The sequence below is a fragment of the Aspergillus multicolor genome (genome assembly GCF_047715735.1).
Source record: "Aspergillus multicolor strain CBS 133.54 unplaced genomic scaffold BDW74scaffold_61, whole genome shotgun sequence".
Lineage (NCBI taxonomy): Eukaryota > Fungi > Ascomycota > Eurotiomycetes > Eurotiales > Aspergillaceae > Aspergillus > Aspergillus multicolor.
Window position 1 is genome coordinate 13,984 of NW_027396012.1, and position 19,273 is coordinate 33,256.

The following is a 19,273-nucleotide window of genomic DNA, read 5'->3' on the forward strand; positions in this document are numbered from 1 at the left end:
TCTCCCCACCGGACAATCTCCCAATTCGCCCGGTCTCCATAATTCATATATACCCCTGCTGCTCTTATGCCGGCCGGCGGGGGACAACATACCGACCTGCCAGATGAATGGAGGAAAATCTACATGTTCCCACGTTTATGCTTCGGTTTACCATAAACCATGCCACAGTGAGATGACCTGACCTCATAGCCCTCCACTTAGCCCTCGAAACTGACGATCGTCTTTGCATTCCAAGATGCGGAGGCTTGGTCGGTTAGTCTAAGCGGTGCTCAACCCGCTTCATCAAATCCTAGAACATAAATCGGCCGATTTCCAGCCGGACATGATGCAGGGTCAACAACTCACACTCTACCGTCCGAAGTTTCGACCATGGCGAGGGCCTTTCAATTGCTTCTCTTCCTGTTGGGAAGCTTCCAAACTCTGACAGCTGCTCAGAACGATTCCCTCTCCGAATGGCCTCTACATGACAATGGACTTAGCAAAGTCGTGCAATGGGACCACTACAGCTTCTACGTCAACGGCCAGCGGATATTCCTGTTCTCGGGTGAATTCCACTACTGGCGTATTCCTGTCCCGGCACTATGGCGAGACATCCTGGAGAAAATCAAAGCGATTGGTTTCACCGGTTTCGCGTTCTACTCTAGCTGGGCGTATCATGCACCCAACAACCAGACCGTCGACTTCTCGACCGGTGCCCGCGATATCACGCCCATTTACGACCTAGCTAAGGAGCTCGGAATGTACATCATTGTGCGACCCGGACCCTATGTCAATGCAGAAGCCAGTGCTGGCGGCTTCCCGCTTTGGCTCACGACTGGCGCATACGGGTCGACGCGGAATAATGACCCTAGATATACGGAGGCATGGACACCATACTTTGCTGAAGTGTCGGAGATCACGAGTCGGTATCAAGTTACCGACGGGCATTATACTCTCTGCTACCAGATTGAGAACGAATACGGGCAGCAGTGGGAAGGGGACCCCTATGACCGGAACCCTAATGAGACGGCTATTGCTTATATGGAACTTCTGCAAGAATCGGCTCGTGAAAATGGTATTACTGTTCCCTTGACCGGAAACGACCCTAATATGAGGACGAAATCTTGGGGAAGCGACTGGTCGGATGCTGGGGGCAACCTTGATACAGTGGGCTTGGACTCATACCCTTCTGTAAGTTCCAAGTTGATACATTACTGAAACCATCTAATTGTGCAGTGCTGGAGCTGCGATGTCAGTGTATGCACCGGGACGAACGGAGAATACGTGCCCTACAAGGTGCTCGACTACTACGACTATTTCCAGGAAGTCCAGCCGACGATGCCGTTCTTCATGCCCGAATTTCAAGGTGGATCGTACAACCCGTGGGACGGTCCTGAAGGCGGCTGCACTGAGGACACTGGTGCCGACTTTGCCAACTTGTTCTACAGGTGGAACATCGGTCAGCGAGTTACCGCGATGAGTCTATACATGATGTTTGGAGGAACGAACTGGGGCGGCCTCGCAGCGCCAGTGACCGCAAGTAGCTACGACTACTCCGCACCAATCTCGGAAGATCGCTCGATAGGATCCAAGTATCATGAGACCAAACTGATTGGATTGTTCACCCGGAGCGCGACGGATCTGACCAAGACTGATCGACTCGGAAACGGGACGCAATATACTGACAATGAAGCAGTCAGCGCAACTGAGCTGCGCAACCCGGATACTCACGCTGCCTTTTACTTGACCAATAATGTAGATACGACTGTAGGCTCGGCCGAGTCCTTCAAGCTGCACGTCGACACCTCTGAAGGAGCTCTTACCATCCCGAGGCACGGAAGCACCATTCGACTGAACGGTCATCAATCCAAGATCATCGTTACCGACTTCAGCCTTGGCTCTGAGACGCTTCTGTACTCTACAGCAGAGGTTCTCACTTACGAGGTCTTCGACAGTAAACCGACTCTTGTCCTCTGGGTGCCTACAGGAGAATCAGGCGAGTTTGCTATCAAGGGTGCGAAGTACGGTTCAGTCGCGACATGCTCAGGATGTTCCTCTATACAGTTCCACAGCGATGACGAGTCCTTGACTGTTGGTTTCACTCAGGGCAAAGGCTTGAGTGCCCTGGAAATTGACAACGGCGTGCGAGTGATTCTGCTGGACAGACAGACGGCGTATGACTTCTGGGCTCCCGCGTTGACGGACGACCCGCTTGTTCCAGAGGGCGAAAGTGGTAAGTATCTTCAACTCAGGCTTCTCCAGGAATATACTGATTGAAATAGTTTTTGTCAGCGGTCCCTACCTCGTCCGATCGGCTAGGCTGTCCGGGTCCACATTGGCACTACGAGGTGACTCCGAGGGCGAAACTACGCTCGAGGTCTTTGCACCCGAGAAGGTGGAAGAGGTTACATGGAACGGCGAGGCCGTGAAGGTGGCAAAGACTGAGTATGGCAGTCTCAAAGCCACTATTGCTGAGCCCCCGTCTGTTGAGCTACCGGCTTTGGGCGGTTGGAAAACCAGCGACAGCCTGCCGGAGAGAATCCCGGACTACGACGACTCCGGTGCGGCATGGGTTGGTAAGCGCTTCAATATACCATGAGAGAGACACGCCTATTGACCAAGGCCAGATGCGGATCATATGACAACCCCGAACCCCAACAAGCCAGCGACACTGCCCGTTCTCTATGCAGATGAATATGGTACGCGCTTATTAGATATTTAGAAGTGGCAGCAACTAATTGACCTCAGGATTCCACAACGGCGTGCGCCTATGGCGCGGATATTTCAACAGCACCGCCTCAGGCGTCTTTCTTAACGTTCAGGGCGGAGCCGCATTGTACGTTGCTCAAATCCTACCTAGCCCTAATTAGAAACACAGTCGGAACTAACGGGTCCTCAGCGGCTGGTCCGCCTGGCTGAACGGCCGCTTCATCGGCTCCCACCTCGGCGACGCATCAATCCAGCAAGCGAACGGCACCCTCACCTTCCCCGCCAATGCGACAACCACAGACGGCACGCCGAATGTCCTCCTAGTAGTCCACGACGACACAGGTCACGACCAGACAACGGGTGTCCTCAACCCGAGGGGTATCCTCGAGGCCCGTCTGCTCTCAAACGACGACGAAACACCCGAATTTACACACTGGCGCGTTGCCGGTGCTGCAGGCGGAGAGTCAGATCTCGACCCTGTGCGAGGCGTCTACAACGAAGACGGCCTCTACGCCGAGCGCGTTGGCTGGCACCTCCCCGGCTTTGATGACAGCGAGTGGAGCTCCGTCAACGGAACAGGAAGCTCTCTCTCCTTCACCGGCGCCACAGTGAAGTTCTTCCGCACTATAATCCCGCCTCTCTCAATTCCAGACGGTATCGACGTCTCAATCTCCTTCGTTTTCTCGACACCAGAGACAAACAGCACGTCCGCCGGGAACACATCTGCCTTCCGAGCCCAGCTTTTCGTCAACGGGTACCAGTACGGTCGGTATAACCCGTATGTCGGCAACCAGGTCGTGTACCCTGTTCCTCCCGGGATCTTGGATTACGCTGGTGAGAATACGATTGGTGTCGCGGTCTGGGCGCAGACAGAGGCTGGGGCGAAGTTGGAGGTTTATTGGAGGGTTAATTATGTTGTTAGGAGCTCGTTGGATGTGAAAAGCTTGGATGTCGATGGGTTGAGGCCTGAGTGGAGTGAGGAGAGGGAGAAGTTTGCGTAGGGTGTTGTGTACTTTGTTAGGTAAAGAGGAGGAGTGAGTGAGTGGGATGGGATATGATGTATTTGAGGTGAAAATGGAGATGTTCTTCTTTGTCTGAATGTGGGCTCGGAAATGGAAATAGTTATTCTGATTAATTCTCTCTCATCTGTTCCAAGCTAGACGCCTCGAACTTTGGTATCGAGCGAGACGAGGGATATGGTATTCTCCCCGTCCCCAGATGGCATATCGTCCCCGGTCTAACCATGAACCCTATGGTACCATAGCAGCCTGCGCCCTGTCAAACGAAGTACCAAGACTGTCTGCCTGCCCCCAGCATGAAACATAGAGCCCTCTGGGCATCTTTCAAGCAATCCAAGCTCCATCATACCTTCTATTGCCCTGGTATATCATATCACAGCCGGAGGAATACAGTAGGGCTTAGCACTGCGGAACCCTAACCCCGCTCAATCTTTCTTGATATAGCAAGTACTATGCTGAAGCAATAAAGACACCGAATGGATGCTCAATTTAAGTAGATATTTAAAGCACATCTAGGTTAATGGGATGGGCTTGAGATATGGAGATAAAGAGCAATGAAGAGGCTAGGGCCTGAGGGGCTGGACGCAAAAAAAAAATTGTTGATGAGATAGATAAATCGAACTAAACTGGACTTATGGTGAGATGGAGTCCCTTCAACAAACACTCTTGAACTCTCCTGAACAAAACCAAGAGCCATAGAAGTAGGAAAAAAAAAAAAACCTATCGCGATACCGAGAGCGCTAGGAATACTCCCGCCATACTCCCTCCAACCTAACCCCAGCGCCCCATATACCCAGAAAACAAGAAGCCACGCAATAAACTGAATAAAAAAGTAACCTGCACTGGACCCCGGGACAGGGCGTATCTTCCACAGCGACCACCAACAACAAAACCGATTCATTCAGCATGAATTGCGATGGACGCGCGGACTCCCCCGGCCGTCCTCATCGCGGCCTACCCTATGGCACCATAGCGACCGTCGGGAACCGCAACGTAGACGGGATCGATCACCAAGACCAGTATGCATTAAGGCTATTCCCAGCCTGAGCCTCATCCTCTCCGGGCCCCCAGTAGCAACACATGGTGATGAAAATAGCGCGGCATTTGGTTCTGAACTTGGACTTGGCTTTTGGTTCGGGGTGCGGCTGGACTTGCGCCGAGGCCGGTTGTCCTGCGGGCTGGTGGGTTTGAGTCTGGCTCTGGCTCTGGGTTGCAGTCACTGTCTGTGGTGCAGGTGCCGGCGCAGGAGCAGTAGCAGTAGCCGGAGCAGATTTTGACACCTGTTCTTGGTGAGCTTGAGCTTGAGCTTGAGCCTGAGGTTGCACCTGAGTTTGGGCTTGAGCTTGAGCCGGGGCCTGAGGCTTATCTTTATCTGGTACACAAGACATGTTAGCCTGATGCCATATGGTACCATCCCACTGGTGCTATATATACCACTCGGGTAACGAAAAGGAAAGATCGACTTACTCTCAAGCTTTGAACCGTGGCTGGCGTAGAAGCGAGCAGGCCCGGGCTGCGGAGGCAGAGTCTGGATATCCAAAGACCATGGATTTTCAGCTGGAGTAGGATGATGGTGCTGGTGGTGACCGTGGCCGTGGCCGTGACTATCGTAGTGCGAGGTAGAGTATCCAGAATAGTGGCTGTGGCCGCCAGAGTGATGTCCTCCACTGTGACTGTGGCCTCTGTCATAGCCTCCGCTGTCACCGCCGAAGTCGCACATGGCTTGATCTTGTTGATTAAAGGGTTGTTGGTAAGAAGATATGGTATGGTATGGTATGTTGGTAGAAGAGTAGGGAATGGCAGTTTGCGAGGTAGAAATAGTATGATACTGCTGGAGCTGGAGGGTAAGGGGGGAGAAGAAAAGAAATTTATAAGGGAAGAAGAGAAGAAGAGGAGAGACAAAGGGAGCACTGGGATAAGCTGTCCAGGACTCTTCACAACCCTGAGTGGATGACTGTACCAGTACCTAATTTGAAATCCGTCGAGTTCTGGACATGTATTTCACCACGAACCCCCCTATAGCATAAGAAGAAAGAACTTCAAAAGAAAGGGAAACAAAAGCAATATTCAAGTTCACTTGGAAAATTGGACCAGAGCCCATTCACCTCTAGACTAGCTCCCCTTAATGCCTATGGTACGTAACCTTGACCTATAGTACCGTTGGTAATAGCAAGTTTGATTACAAATATCCATTCAATTATTGTACCTAATGTTAAGAGATTGATATGGATATGAGTGGACGTGATGTGACTTCACCATCACATGGAAACAATGGGAAGCACCTCAGCTTCTCCAGGTATAGCTCCAGAAAAGACCATATGGTATGATACATTAAAGAGACAAGAAGCAGAACCCGAACAGCCCAGCCCAGCCCAGTAAAAGCACGAAGACGACGCTACAAGCACCATGGGATAATATTAGTAGTAGGCAAAAAGCAAAAGCCTCTAGCATTGGCCGCACCTACTGCGTAATATACCGGTAGAATCCATACCCCATACCTCCAAGAATGCCAAATATCAGCAGAGATATGAGTATCTTCCGAACAACCTTGCCAAAGCGAGTCCTGAAAAAGTACCTAATCAAAGCTCCCACTCGGGATTGAAACCGTGCTAGAGTGTGGGCTGGAGCTGTTTGTCCTGCTGGCCGCGGTGTCTCTGTCTGACTCGGCATTTGCCAGGCTGTGGCTCGCGGTTGTCGGTGGGATCGAGGGTTCGGTTTAGCTGTTGCTAGATACCATAGACTTGTTAGTTGGTTCTGAGAATTAATGTTCGAGTTGAGTTGTCTGCAGGTGCAGCAGGAGGAGGGATGGGAGTACAGGCTGACTTACTTCTTCTGCTCTGGCTCATGTAGGTAGAAGGCGGCGATAGGGGCCTTGAAGTTGGAGGAGAAAGATGGTAATGATGGTAATGATGATGATGAACATGATGATGGTGTTCCGAGGAGTGGCTGCTTGATGGATGATCTCCTCTACTGTGGTCACCGCCGCCATTGCCTCCTCCGCCGTCGCACATGGCTCAGGTTTGATTCTGTATGTGCTTGTTGACGAGGAGGATATGGTACCTCAACGAGAAAGAATGCTCGCTTGTTAGGGCGAGTGTGCTGGTAGAGCTGGAGTAGGGAAGAAGAAGAAAGGGAGGGAGATTACTGGAACAAGTCAGACTTTATACCACTATTTAAGGCAAACCAACTCTTAACTGGAGTTCAATGCCAATGACTCTTCCTGTCATGCGTCATATGCTTTATATATTGTAAAGTTCCGGGCATGCATTCCACGTGCCGTCCCAACCACCACGCAAGCAAAAAAAGAACCAGAACCAGAACCAGAACCAGGACCAAATTCAAATACAAAATTGGAAGGATTCCGAAAGAACAGACTAAATTTCCACCCAGAGCCTGACTACCCCCAAAGCTTCCAGTCCAGTCCCCTGCGTGCCAACACAAAATGCCATCCCATTAAAGGCTCAATGACATCTCAAACCTCTTAATAGAACCAGAAGCCCCAGACAAAAGCCACAGACATCACAAAACAAATACCAAGAGCGCCAGGGATACCCAACCCTCAAACTGATCTCTAACTTCCTCACCAACAAGCTGCACCTGCAGCGCACCATACCATACCATGGATCACTCACCCTAGCTACCAGTACCTGAGGCTTTTTGCCCGAGCACGGCCGGAAGCAGCAAAATAGGGCGCGGAGAGCGGCGCAGCAGCCGGGCCTGGGCTGGAAGCTGGCTTCAGCTTCTGGGCCGGATTGAGCTCGAGGGCGAACTCGAGTATGGCCTTGAGCTGTTGCACGAGAGAGACCTCGTTAGTACTAGTCATAGACTGTCATACCGTACCATATTATTCATTATTCGAGCCCGGATTGTCCCAAGTGTTGATGTCGTGGGATAAAGTGTGGTAAGGAAAGAAAAGCACAGCTTGGCTTACCCTTCCTGCTCTGGCTGTAGTTGGCAAAAGCTGGGGACTGGTGATGGTGACTGTGACTGTGGTGACAGTGACTGTACGAGTGCGAGCCTGGGAGTGGCGATGGCTGTGGCTGCCGGAGTGGTTGCCTCCGCCGCGTCGCACATGGCTTGGTCTTGTTGGTTATGGAAGGAGACTGTTCGAGAATGTACCTGTAGGTACCGTAGGGTAGGGCACGTCCGTTTGCTTTGGCCCGTCTGATATACTGGTAAAGTTGGAGTAGGAAAGAGAAGGAGAGATGAAGAGAGTGGGCTCTGCAAGAATCTTCTATAGCTCTTTCAAATTGAGTCGATGACTCTTCTGTCATGAGGGGCTATGGGTACCATAAAGTTCCGGACGTGTTGTCCGCCACGAACACTCCCTACCATCCCAGTACAGAGCATCACACATCCGTGCCCTTCTAACCGGCCACGCACGCAGAAGAAACCCAAAAGAAAAACTAAAACCATAAGGTTTCAACCAGAGTCCAATCACCTGCCAAGATAAAAGTATGGTATTCTCTATCTCTAACACTCCATGACGTCTTTGCACCTTAGGTAAGATATCCCAAGCTCGGGCAAGCACAAACATTGGAAGAAAGGAAGGATGGACTCAAATAAATCGGCAGTTTATCACATCCCGACTCTGCACTACAACTACCCTGACGATTTTGATCTTGCAATACACACAAGCAAGGCTATTGCAGCGTCGAGGAGGAACAGGCCGAGAAAACAATCACAGACTGCGCCACAGGGGATTTTTTTGTCGTCGCTGTCGTCGCCGTCGTCTGAGGATGAGGGTGTCGCTACGATGCGCTGGGCTGTAGCTGCTTAGGTAGGGACACAAGTGTTGGCAGTCTGCTCAGGGTGGTGGATCTGGAAGTTATGAATGACTTACCTCTGCTTTGCCTAGACTGCCTAGGTAACGGAGTCGAGGTTGAGGTCTCTGGAGTTGAAGCCGAAGCCGAAGCCGAAGCCGCAGGCCACGGCGGAAGCGGAGGATCTTCTCTGGTTTCATATGGAGGCAGCTCTTCGGCTTCATACGGAGGCAGCGAGGAGACTGAGAGTGTAGCCTCAGGGGGTTTGGGGAGATCTCCCCTTCGATCACGAGGTCGCCTGAGCTATTATGAAGTCCTTGTTGGACTGACTGGAGTCCATAAGACTCATGTTGGTTGATGTGGATGCGTGAGATAGGGCTAGGTATGGTATGGTAGATTGGAGGCACTTGCACTTGCACCTGCGCTTGCACTTGCGGAAAAGGAAGATAGAAAATGAAAAATAAAAATATTCCAAGGCCCGTACCGTAGGCTTATAAGCAGAAGCAGAACAGAGCATGAAGAATAACCTTCCGCAAGGTACGATTCTTCATGGGATGTACCATATGATATGGTACATAGATAGATTTTGCCCTGAAAATGCATCCCGGCCACGGTATTGAATCCCAGGACCCTAAACCTACACCTAAACTGCCATGACGCATTGTCCAGTGCACAGCCCCAAGCTCACGAAAAAGCAGAACCACAATCGCCTGCCAAGTCAAGCATCAGAACAACCGTACGTGCTAAGCAAATCTCAAATCCAAATTCCCAACCATCCATAACTACACCATCCCATCAGCACAAACCTTATACACCCGCTGGAGCACCCCCAGTCCCAATCCCACCCGCCATCACCACCGCCATCGCTTCCTTCTACTTCTCAAAGACCCTCAAGCCCTGAACAACCAGGTCAACCATCCGCTCAGCCTCTTTCTTATCGCCGTTCACACCCGCTATATACAGCCCATAGATTGTCACCCCAATCGCCCCGGCGATACAGAGCAATATGCCAAAGAAAATGACAAAGCCCCACACACCGTTCCAGTTAACTGCAGTTGAAGCAGGAGGTCCGCGTGCAGAAGAACGAGCGGAATGTGCTGCAGGAGCGGGAGATTTTGGCTGTGATAGTCAGTTAGGGATGGTTGGAGCAGGGAGGGAAAGGTACAGCTTAGCTGCAAGGGAAACCTGTTTATAGTGACCCGAAGACGTAGATATAGGAGCGATGGGCCGGGAAATAGTAGACGAAATGAAAGGCTGCTGTTCTTCTGCGTTGTCTTCGATATGAAAACGCGAGGGGGTCTGGGTGTATGTGGGCCACCGTGACGCGCAAGGATGGGAATCGGGGATGTCGTCCATTTCGAAAATCACGTCCCGCTGAATTCGCTGCTGGATTTTGATTTTGTTGTGTACATTGAATTGTGCCTGGTCTTTGCTGGATGGGAAAGTACGATAGGCTTGGTGTAATAAGGTTGGTTAAGTTTCTTGATCGGATACCGTAGATGGAAAGGTCGATAGATGCAGGCCGGGTGGAGGGTTGCACTTTGATCTATAAGGCAAGAGGAAAGTGATGCAGGATAAGGTTCGATGCCTAGGGAAAGGAAGCGGGAATATGAGCTCTGCTAAAATGCACCGTCATCGTCTCTGGATCCCGGCACATTACGAGGTAAGTGGAAATGACTCAAACAGGGCTGTGCTTTTGCTTTACTTTCTACCATACCTAGGTAGGTACCCAGAGCCAAGACCGCTGCTACTTGCAATTATCGAAACAAACTACTGCTGAGCATTATCTCGCCTCGGACATGCGGAGATGATATCCTAAATAGGGACTGCTAAGTATGGGTTTGGACGTCTTTTTTCCCGCCCCGTGGGTGCCACACTCGAATAGTCTAGTAGAGTTACCACAGTCGAGTTGCTATCAAAGATTGCAATAACATCATAGTTTTTCTACTGAAGAAACAGAGGTACATGAGGGGGTAATGGGAAGAACGGGCAGAACGAGTAGAGGTCACCAGGTCGTTTCTAATGAGGAAGGGACTGCTTGGTCTGGTGGTCACAACTAGGTATCCCCTCAACCCTCTGCCTTAACCCTCTGCCTTCACCTCCACCTCTACCTCTACCTCCAGCCTCCTCACCATCAACCTGAGAATCCAATTCACCGTCCCCGCTCGCTGCTCAGCCTGCGCCAACAACGCCTCGCTTCTCCCTTGCAAGCCACCAAGGATTTCCCTCGTGCCTGCCAGCCCCCCCGCAGCTACAGTATCAGCAAGCGCCAGCTTCCGCAGCTCAGGAGACAGTCCCGGCAAGGTGCCGGCCTTGCTTTGCTGCATGATACTGAGCAGACGGCCGCGCTGCGGCATCTGGGGTGATCGCAACCCAAGGGCGTAGATGAGCGGGAGTGAGATCTTGCCGCTGTTTAGGTCTTCGACGAAGCCTTTTTGAGATGTGTACTGTTTGCGTGACGGCATTTGTTACCAAATATATAAGCAAAGAAAGAGGTAAGTGTGCTTACATCTGCGTCATGGAGATTAAGGTAGTCATCGCGCGCCTGGAAGAACCGGCCAACTACTTCCATTAGTGGTGTCATGTCAAGTTCGTTGTTAGCCGTTGCCTCGGAGCGCATCAGCTCGGCCATGAGGATGAAGAGGCCGCTGGTTTCTGATAACACGTACATGGTCAGCTTGATACCCATGATCTATAACAGTGATGGGAATGGGGAATGGAAAACATACTGCCGTCCACCATAGTAAAGTACTCTTCTATACTTGGCACCTTGGTCTGTTGGGCCCAATATAGGTCCATTCCCTGGCCAATATGTGCTTTTATAAGACGGGATGTAAAGATGATAACAGCAGCTGGGGACAGCTTTGCCACACTCTCCGTAGCTTTGCTTAGGAGCAAGTTAGCAGCATTAATTGTCTGGGCAATGCCAAAGACTGTATGTGTAGCTGGGAAGCCGCGCCGTAGTAATGATTTATCCTGTATATCATCCACCCTGTTCAATAGAGTTATTAGCCGATACTCATGTAGGGTGTAAAATACGCACATCAACGAGGAACTGTGCAGCAGCTCTGTGACTTCTTGAATGATCCTGAATGATGTCTCTGGGACCTGATACCAGACATTCAGGCCGTCAAGTGCTGTGTTCCTGAGCCCTTTTGATGGTAGGGACTTGAGATACACATAGGGCTCCATGGCAATCTATCTCCTATTTAGTGGTATTGCATTATTTGGTTCACTGTGCTTACCTCTTCAAATGCCATAATATCAGGCAGGGTCTCCCCTTCACAGTCACAGCTTGTTGGTGAGTCCCTCGTAGGTATAGGCATAATTGGATTGCTCAAGCCGTTGAACTTGAGTATTTCCTCTTGGTTTGCAGCGCGCAGTCCCGGGTACGCATCTTCAACGTGGTCATGATATCGCGCGGTAGTCATACTCCAAGCGAAATTCCCAGCTGTTACATGGACCAACATCTCAGCCCACATGCGTACCCTATCTGTTGTTCCAGGAAGAGTCAACTGCTGGTTCTTAATATCGCAGAACTTCTTTTCACGGGCTATAATCTCCTTCTTGACCATTCCCCTCGCAGTAACACAATCAACATTATACCATTTCATAAAAAGAAAGATACAGCTGACAATCTGCCCTGTACTGCCATTAGCCTTATAGTTCTCATGCTCCTTTTCCCAAGAAAAGTAGTCGTTAGCCAGGACCCAAGCGTCATAAGCTGCGCTTGTCATGGCAGAAGTTTGTTTTATCTCTTCATCTGTGCGGTAAAAGTTCATGGAGAAGCATAATAGGGCCATGGTCCATCTGTACAGTATTTAGCCTAAACTAAGTTTGCTTCATTTAGTAACTCACGGGCATCCAGCATCAACAGCCCGCCATGGGAGGTACTCGTCCAGAGTCTTGAAGTCAAGTTCCCGAATACCCACAAAGGCATTGGACATTTCCTTCCAAAGCTGGAGAATCTCCTGCCCGCGTTTCTTGTCGACGTCTAGTAGCTGCGTGGCCATTTTTGCCTGTAGCTGTCTTTTCGCATTATTTCTTGTCACAAGCCGTGCGGTGTTGTCTGCGTTGTCTTCGAGGCCTTCAATCAGCTGGTGGTTTGCTTCTCGGAGCTGTAGCAGTTAGTAAAGACATAGGTAAACCTAGCAACGCACTGACCTGTGCTTCAGACTTTTCCTCTGCATATTCAATGACTAGATTTACCAGTTAGCCCGCGTGCTCTTGCCAGTCAAATACAGATACCTACTATCATCATGCACGTATGCATACTCCACGATGTATGAAATCAGCTTAAGTCGGTTAGGAATTGCGTCGGTCGCACACAAGGCCACAAAGTTTCCCATGATTGGATTAATGCAGCCAACTGCATAGCTCTTAGTACTTCTGCTGCGGACAGCCCTTGCATGGGTATCTCCTTGTGAACTAAGGAGGTCGAGCTGGCACTGCCAGCAACCGGCATCAGCCAGGTGAGCGTCGGAGTGGATGTATGGGGTGAATCTGCAAAAGTATTCTTCGCCTTCATATGCTGCTGGTGGGACGGGGGTGGGTGGCATGGTGGCGGCTGGACGAGAGGACCTCTAGCCTAACGACAAAAGATGGTACGGACAGGTTGGTTGGTCAGAAACAGAAGGCTTTATGAATGGTCGCTGATGTATCGCACAGAGATAATCATTTGGCTTTTAAATGCAAGGTTCATCACAGCAGCTGACGAAAAATCCCGACCGAACTCCGACGCCGCGATGACTTGTATTCGTCCGGGGTTTTCCTTCATTGAAGTGGATAGAATAGTTTAGACGCATAATACGTACAACGGACTAGATTAGAACTCCGCCAATCCGCCGCTCTGTATATACTGCTTTTGACACCGCTCTCTTTAGATAGTATCTCAAGGCGTATCTCAAGGAGTATCTCAAGGAGTATCTCAAGGAGTATCTCAAGGCGCATTATACGGAGTATCTTAAGGAGTATTTTGTAATTATCTTAAAGAGAGACTTAGACGCAATGAATATTGAATGATCACCATCTCCTGTCCCCACGAATGCAAGCTAGCTGTAAAGTGGAAGCAAATACCTAACAAGGATTCTGTCAACAGAATAATCAAAAAACGGCAGGTTGACGGAATTATTCTATCAGTTCCCTGTAACTATGCAAGAGCTTACTCTTCAGATAAGTTATGTCCAACAGCCTGATAATAACTCCGCCGCCCGACCATTCTGAACCAGTACCTCATTCACATCGCCCTCCTTGTCACAACATGCATGCCGAAGGGTGTACTCCAAGACTACTGCACATGACGCTGCGGGATTCTAGAGCCCGCGAGGGTATATGAAGCCGCTTCTGCACCCATTATGTTACTTTTAGTGGCCGCGGCGCAACTGGAGAGGACTCTGTCTACATTATACATTTCCCGTACGCTGTGCAAGATGAACATTTCTTTTTACTTTGAGCTGCTTATGACGACAGGTCTGGTGCGCCAAAAAATCTCTCCCTGGTAACGCAGGCAGTGTGAGCTAATATCCTCAGATCTGGCTATTATCTAAAGCTGTCTACAATATATGGTTTCATCCATTAAGATCCTTTCCTGGGCCGTGGTATAGCAAAGCATCAAGACTCTGGTACGTACTTAAGGTTATCCAGGGAGGCCATAAATTCGCGATCCAGGAGCTCCACGACAGATACGGGCTCGTCGTGCGGATCGCGCCAGATGAGCTCTCGTATATTGACCCTGAAGCATGGAATGACATATATGGTACAAATATCTTCTCGATAGCTTTTAAGGGCTGCTAACAATCATTTATAGGCAGTGCTGCCCATCACAATGGGCCGGCAACGCTGGAAAAAGACCAAGACTTCTTCGCAACCGTTTTTGGTGACTCGGATACCCTTGTAAGCAAGTCAACCACATGAAACTTGATTTACTAAATCAGGTCAGGCCAGCGCCAGCAGCGGGAGATACAAAGCGCAGAAAAACAACGCAGTCCGAGGCTTCTCACATACCCAACTGCTTCAGAAAGAAAACGACATGATATCTAGCATAACGCCCTTTGTCAACCGTCTCCAACGCCATCTCGGGCGGAAACGTGCTGGCACGATAGATATCGATGCCTGGCTCGGGAACCTGGTCCTGGATCTGCATGTGAACCTCACTGTTGGGCACAAGTTCCACGCAGTCGAGCAAGGACCTTTGGCCCATCCTCTGGTTAAGGTTATGCATAGAGTGACAACTGTACTCCAGTTCTCCACGCAGCTCCTGTATCTGCCCCTGTCGAGGGCCTCCCTCTCAGGCTTACGGATCTTTCCCCGTTGGGATCTGTTCTCTGTGTTTAGTAGTATGCCTCCCCTAGGCCCAGCCATTACTGATCGCCTGGCGCGCATGGATGCTGGTGAGGATGAGGATGGGGATGAGCATACGGACTTTGGTAAGCCCTTACCCTCATACCCAAATTAGCAATATATTAACCCATACAGTCCACCATATGGCCACTGACCGAAAAGATGGCGCAATCTCTCCAGAGACCATAAAACGCAATGCTTTCATTGTTATCCTGAGCGGCATTGAAACACTCCCAGACTATATCAGCTCTGTGCTTTTCTTCACTCTCTCCAACCCCGGGTGCTTTGATAAACTCCAAGCTGAGATCCGATCCAAATTTATAGCCAGCCACGAAATTTCTGCTACAAGTGTACAGGGCCTTAAATTCCTCAAGGCCTGTATGCATGAGAGCCTCCGGCTTGCTCCGCCCTTTGTTGGCACGTTACCTCGACATGTGCCTCGCTTGGGAGCGTTGATCTGCGGCGCTTTTGTGGCCGGGGGTACAACAGTGGGCATCCATAACTGGTCAATTACGCACAGTAAGCGGTTTTGGAAAGAGCCGGATATTTTTCGGCCAGAGCGGTGGATGGTCTCGGAAGATTCTCTGTATAAAGATGATCTGCGCGAGGCGTTTCATCCGTTTGGATACGGACCGCGGACCTGTGTTGCAAAAAAGTAAGTCGATATCGGACACCTCGGAACATGTGCTACTTGCTAATCATCGGGATAGCCTTGTGATTATTGAAGCCAGTCTGATCCTCGCGCGGATCTTGTACGATTTTGATTTACAGCTTCACCCTAGTAGTCAGAACTGGTCGGAGAGGATGGGCCACCTGGTTCCTAATAAGGGACCTTTGTTTGTCAATATCAAATCTGCTGATCAGCGTGGTTCAGCAACAGGCCAGCTAGACTGAGTAGTGCTTCTTGCAGAGTGTTTGGTCTTTTTGAAAGGGTGCTGTGATGCTTTTCGGTCTTCCAGTCATAATACATGGAGGATAGAGATTTTATACTCTCCACCTGGATTGTCCAATGTACATGTTACCAGGAATCAAGCCTTGATACTCTAATACACGCGCCTTTAAGAGTATCACTTACATGTTTCGAGGGTTCTGTCACGGGCTACCAGACGACCTCAGGTTGACTAACGTAATTCCCGGCCGTTTCGCCCACCTTAAAGTACTTAGCGAACTTATGCCTGAATAGTGAGCTGCAATTTGGCTAATGCTTATGCCAAGAACTCTGAATGCATTTACTGGGGCGTGTGGTAATTGACTGTTCATGGAGTGACAAACAGTGGCGAGAGCGTGTATCTCTGCCATGTATAATGATAGAAGCCAAGGTGTGACATCAGTAACGCGAACATGGGTAATGTCATCCAAGTAGCCTTGTACGGCCATATTGTTGCTCTTGGCCGGAACCACGGTGATGGCTGGGATAAGTATTTCATGGCTGAAGTAGACGGGGAGGCTTCTTGGCTCCTGTCGTGACCCGTCCGAGGGCTTGCACAACACGGAAGATGAAGCCTAGGGAGGCAAAGGGGTTCAAGAGTGACTCCCGACATCCGGAACTGTCGGAAACAATATACCCGGCAGTTCTCTACAGGGCCGACAGTCTACCGACGGAGTTTCTTGCGCGGTTCTCTTACATATCCGTTTTACAAGGAAATAATCCCCCGTAAGCCGGATTATGCCTATATTCCGATGGGAACACCGGACTTTTCTGGAGGATGCCGTGCTTGTCAGATATATATCTCGCTTAGGTAGGATGTGTAGTGGGTACATCTAGTATTACATATCATCTTGCTGGCTCGACTTTAAGGCCATATCCAGAAACTAAGACAAAGCAACAATGGACGTCGCACTGGATGGGACTGGCCCAACCAGCTTCCTGTCTTCATTGCTCACTTCTTATGGCCTGCTTGGCGCTCTTGCTACGGGACTGGCCATTTATAGTGCCTCGCTTGCGACCTATCGTCTCTTCTTCCACCCACTGGCTGGCTTTCCGGGACCCAGGCTTGCTGCTGCCACTGGGTGGTATGAGTCCTACTACGACCTGGTGAAAGGCGGCAAGTATATCCACAAGATAGAGGAGATGCACAAGCTATATGGCCCTATCCTTCGAATTAATCCACATGAGATTGTGGTCAACGACCCAGACTTCTACAATACTGTATATGTGACGGCCAATACACGCCGTACAGAAACTTGGCCACTATACCAGGGTGTTGGCATCGGCAGTACGTAGTCCAATGCTCCTCGGTTCAAGGATATTTGCCGGTATTGGTATAACTGACGTGACGTTTGGAAGGCACCTTCACCTCGACTCCAAACCACGAGCTGCACCGTCTCCGACGCAAGCCATTTGAATCATTTTTCTCACGTGCCGGTATTGACCGGACCGAGTCAATCATTATCGAGGAAGCAAAGCTGATGGATAACCGCTTGCAAAGCCTTAAAGGCTCCAGCCATGTTATCCAGCTTATGCATGTCTTCTCAGCGTTCACCGTTGATGTGATTCAATATATCTGCTCGGAGAAATCCCCCGAATTGATGAACCGACCAGAATTTGGGAAAACCTGGATTGACATGGTCGAGACCGCCCTCAAGAATTCTCATCTCTTGATTAGCTTTCCTCAACTGGTTCAGTTAGTGATCCGAGTACTGACAGTGTCAGCCCCTGCTAAATCCCATCCAGTATAGGCCGGATGACCCCAACCAAGCTTCTACGGCATTTGTCGCACGCGGTAGCAACGTCGGCCGACTTGTACTCGCACGGGATCAACCACATTGTCGAGGTAAAACGCGCCAAGCTCAGCGATGGAGAAGTCCGGCAGAGCACAAAAGGCTCTGTATTTCGACACGTCCTCTCCGGCGGAATGCCCGAGTCCGAATGCGATACTCATCGCCTAGGTGAAGAAGCCATGGTTTTCTTGGTTGCGAGCACCAATACCGTTTCTCGGACTCTGAACGTGGTGTGCTACTACATGCTGAGATATCCGCACATGAGGGATCGCCTGGGTGAGGAGCTGCGGGATGTCATGGCTGGATACCCCAATAACGCTAATTTGCCCACATGGCGGGAGCTGGAGAGACTGCCATACTTGCATGCCGTCTATAAAGAGGGACTCAGGTATATTATACCACATTCCATCATCATACTTTCCACGTCGTCCAGTCATTACGAGCCACAGAACAATGGTTGTTTATCGCTAACGCAAGCGAAATTGACACTGCAGGTTAAGTTGCGGCGTCATGCGCCGGATTCCTCGTGTCTCGCCCGATGTTCCGCTGCATTACAAACAGTGGACCATTCCCGCCGGTACACCTGTAGGCATGGCCGCCTATACCCTCCACAGGGACCCGGAGACCTATCCAGACCCGTTTAGCTTTATTCCGGAGCGCTGGCTGGGCGAATACAACCCCAACATGGACAGGAACTGGGTCCCATATACCCGAGGGTCCAGAGACTGCTTGGGAATTAAGTAAGAAATGCCCCCTGTTCTCACGCGGACTTTTTTTTCTCGTCACGAGAGGGTGACCTTGATGAAAGGCTCAAGGAGAATCAAGTTGCTGACGTAAGGTTTACACAGTCTTGCCACTGCGGAGCTGCACTGGGTCTTGGCTGTTCTCTTTCGGCCAGATGCGCCGAGGCTGGAGTTGTTCCAGACAGAAGAGGAGGATATTGTAGGGTTTGATGATTATGTGGCTCCGTTACCTAGGCTAGATAGCAAGGGGACCAGGGTTAAGGTCTGCTAGAGTTGCGTAGATAACGAGACCTGAATGGGGTATCGGGTATGGGTTAAGGACAACCACGAACGATGGTAGGATGGGTTTTTAGTTTTGCTGGATTGCTGTAACGTCCCTAGCCATCGTTCCTATATAGTTCCAGTACAGCGAAGCCTAGTGTCTTGCATAGTGCCTTTTTGGTCAAGTTAGGGGGTATACTAGAAAGCTGGCTAAGGCCCCTTGCAATTGCCTGTTGCCTAGGGTATAAAGACGCAGACTATTATGATATTTTATTTACTATAGTAGAGTTTATTGTATCTGATTAGATAGCTAAGGAAGCATTTTATATCTGCTAGCTTGCTATTATACTGGGCATCTAGAATAACTTGAAGCTATCAAACGTAGGCTTCGGCATGGCTGTGGTCACCATGGTTAGCCATTACTATAACCGCGCAGTACCCAGAATGGCTTGTGCAGGGCTTTCTATGTTGGACAACAAGACCGACAACATTGATGTCTGGTGAAAGGGGCCAGAAGTCTGGACAAGAGGGTTCAGGTGCATAAATTCACGAGATGTTAACAAGGTCAAGGCTCTTGAGGTTGCACTCCCTGAGACTGCAGCCAGGGGTACGGTAGTGGCTGAGTTGAAATCACGCAGCGCCGCAAATCTGGCTATGGTTATTCTTAAAAGAGCGATGGGAATATCAGCATGGTGTTGCAGCCAACAATAATCCCTATTTATTCTACCAATCAGCAATC

At 50.1% G+C, this 19,273-nt stretch overlaps 6 protein-coding genes across 6 annotated transcripts; 3 read left to right on the plus strand and 3 right to left on the minus strand.

The window, feature by feature from the left end:
• The first annotated feature begins 19 nt into the window (after positions 1-19).
• BDW74DRAFT_164368 (glycoside hydrolase family 35 protein) lies at positions 20-3,922 on the plus strand. Its single transcript, XM_073726247.1, has 6 exons — positions 20-1,170; positions 1,216-2,212; positions 2,262-2,555; positions 2,607-2,678; positions 2,728-2,815; positions 2,879-3,922. Exons 1-6 carry the CDS (start codon positions 370-372, stop codon positions 3,687-3,689), a joined length of 3,063 nt encoding a protein of 1,020 aa, XP_073577573.1. The 5' UTR covers positions 20-369; the 3' UTR covers positions 3,690-3,922.
• Positions 3,923-4,714: 792 nt separating this feature from the next.
• BDW74DRAFT_184316 (uncharacterized protein) lies at positions 4,715-5,427 on the minus strand (the record flags this gene model as incomplete). Its single annotated transcript, XM_073730786.1, has 2 exons — positions 4,715-5,079; positions 5,175-5,427. The coding sequence occupies 2 exons, from the start codon at positions 5,425-5,427 to the stop codon at positions 4,715-4,717; spliced, it is 618 nt and encodes a 205-aa protein (XP_073577574.1).
• Positions 5,428-6,065: 638 nt separating this feature from the next.
• On the minus strand, positions 6,066-6,392 carry BDW74DRAFT_164370 (uncharacterized protein). Its single transcript, XM_073726248.1, has 2 exons — positions 6,168-6,392; positions 6,066-6,102 (listed from the first exon to the last, which is right to left on the minus strand). The coding sequence occupies exon 1, from the start codon at positions 6,375-6,377 to the stop codon at positions 6,168-6,170; it is 210 nt and encodes a 69-aa protein (XP_073577575.1). The 5' UTR covers positions 6,378-6,392; the 3' UTR covers positions 6,066-6,102.
• A 4,159-nt stretch (positions 6,393-10,551) lies between these two features.
• Positions 10,552-13,029, minus strand: BDW74DRAFT_184317 (bifunctional terpene synthase/polyprenyl synthetase family protein; the record flags this gene model as incomplete). The annotated part of the gene is made up of 8 exons (XM_073730787.1): positions 10,552-10,917; positions 10,980-11,125; positions 11,200-11,462; positions 11,514-11,668; positions 11,716-12,280; positions 12,329-12,588; positions 12,635-12,669; positions 12,723-13,029. 8 exons carry the CDS (start codon positions 13,027-13,029, stop codon positions 10,552-10,554), a joined length of 2,097 nt encoding a protein of 698 aa, XP_073577576.1.
• Positions 13,030-13,899: 870 nt separating this feature from the next.
• On the plus strand, positions 13,900-15,703 carry BDW74DRAFT_184318 (cytochrome P450; the record flags this gene model as incomplete). The annotated part of the gene is made up of 6 exons (XM_073730788.1): positions 13,900-13,944; positions 14,000-14,225; positions 14,277-14,362; positions 14,409-14,895; positions 14,945-15,464; positions 15,520-15,703. 6 exons carry the CDS (start codon positions 13,900-13,902, stop codon positions 15,701-15,703), a joined length of 1,548 nt encoding a protein of 515 aa, XP_073577577.1.
• A 934-nt stretch (positions 15,704-16,637) lies between these two features.
• BDW74DRAFT_189894 (cytochrome P450) lies at positions 16,638-18,544 on the plus strand (the record flags this gene model as incomplete). The annotated part of the gene is made up of 5 exons (XM_073732073.1): positions 16,638-17,025; positions 17,097-17,433; positions 17,484-17,918; positions 18,025-18,270; positions 18,379-18,544. 5 exons carry the CDS (start codon positions 16,638-16,640, stop codon positions 18,542-18,544), a joined length of 1,572 nt encoding a protein of 523 aa, XP_073577578.1.
• Between the last annotated feature and the right edge of the window lie 729 nt (positions 18,545-19,273).

Bases quoted from the DNA above. Each gene is read 5' to 3' on its own strand.
- BDW74DRAFT_164368 (XM_073726247.1), top strand. From the start codon at position 370: ATGGCGAGGGCCTTTCAATTGCTTCTCTTCCTGTTGGGAAGCTTCCAA. The intron at 2,213-2,261 runs GTAAGTATCTTC...TGATTGAAATAG, and splicing joins TGTTCCAGAGGGCGAAAGTG to TTTTTGTCAGCGGTCCCTAC. The intron at 2,816-2,878 runs GTACGTTGCTCA...ACGGGTCCTCAG, and splicing joins GTTCAGGGCGGAGCCGCATT to CGGCTGGTCCGCCTGGCTGA.
- BDW74DRAFT_164370 (XM_073726248.1), bottom strand. From the start codon at position 6,377: ATGCCGAGTCAGACAGAGACACCGCGGCCAGCAGGACAAACAGCTCCA.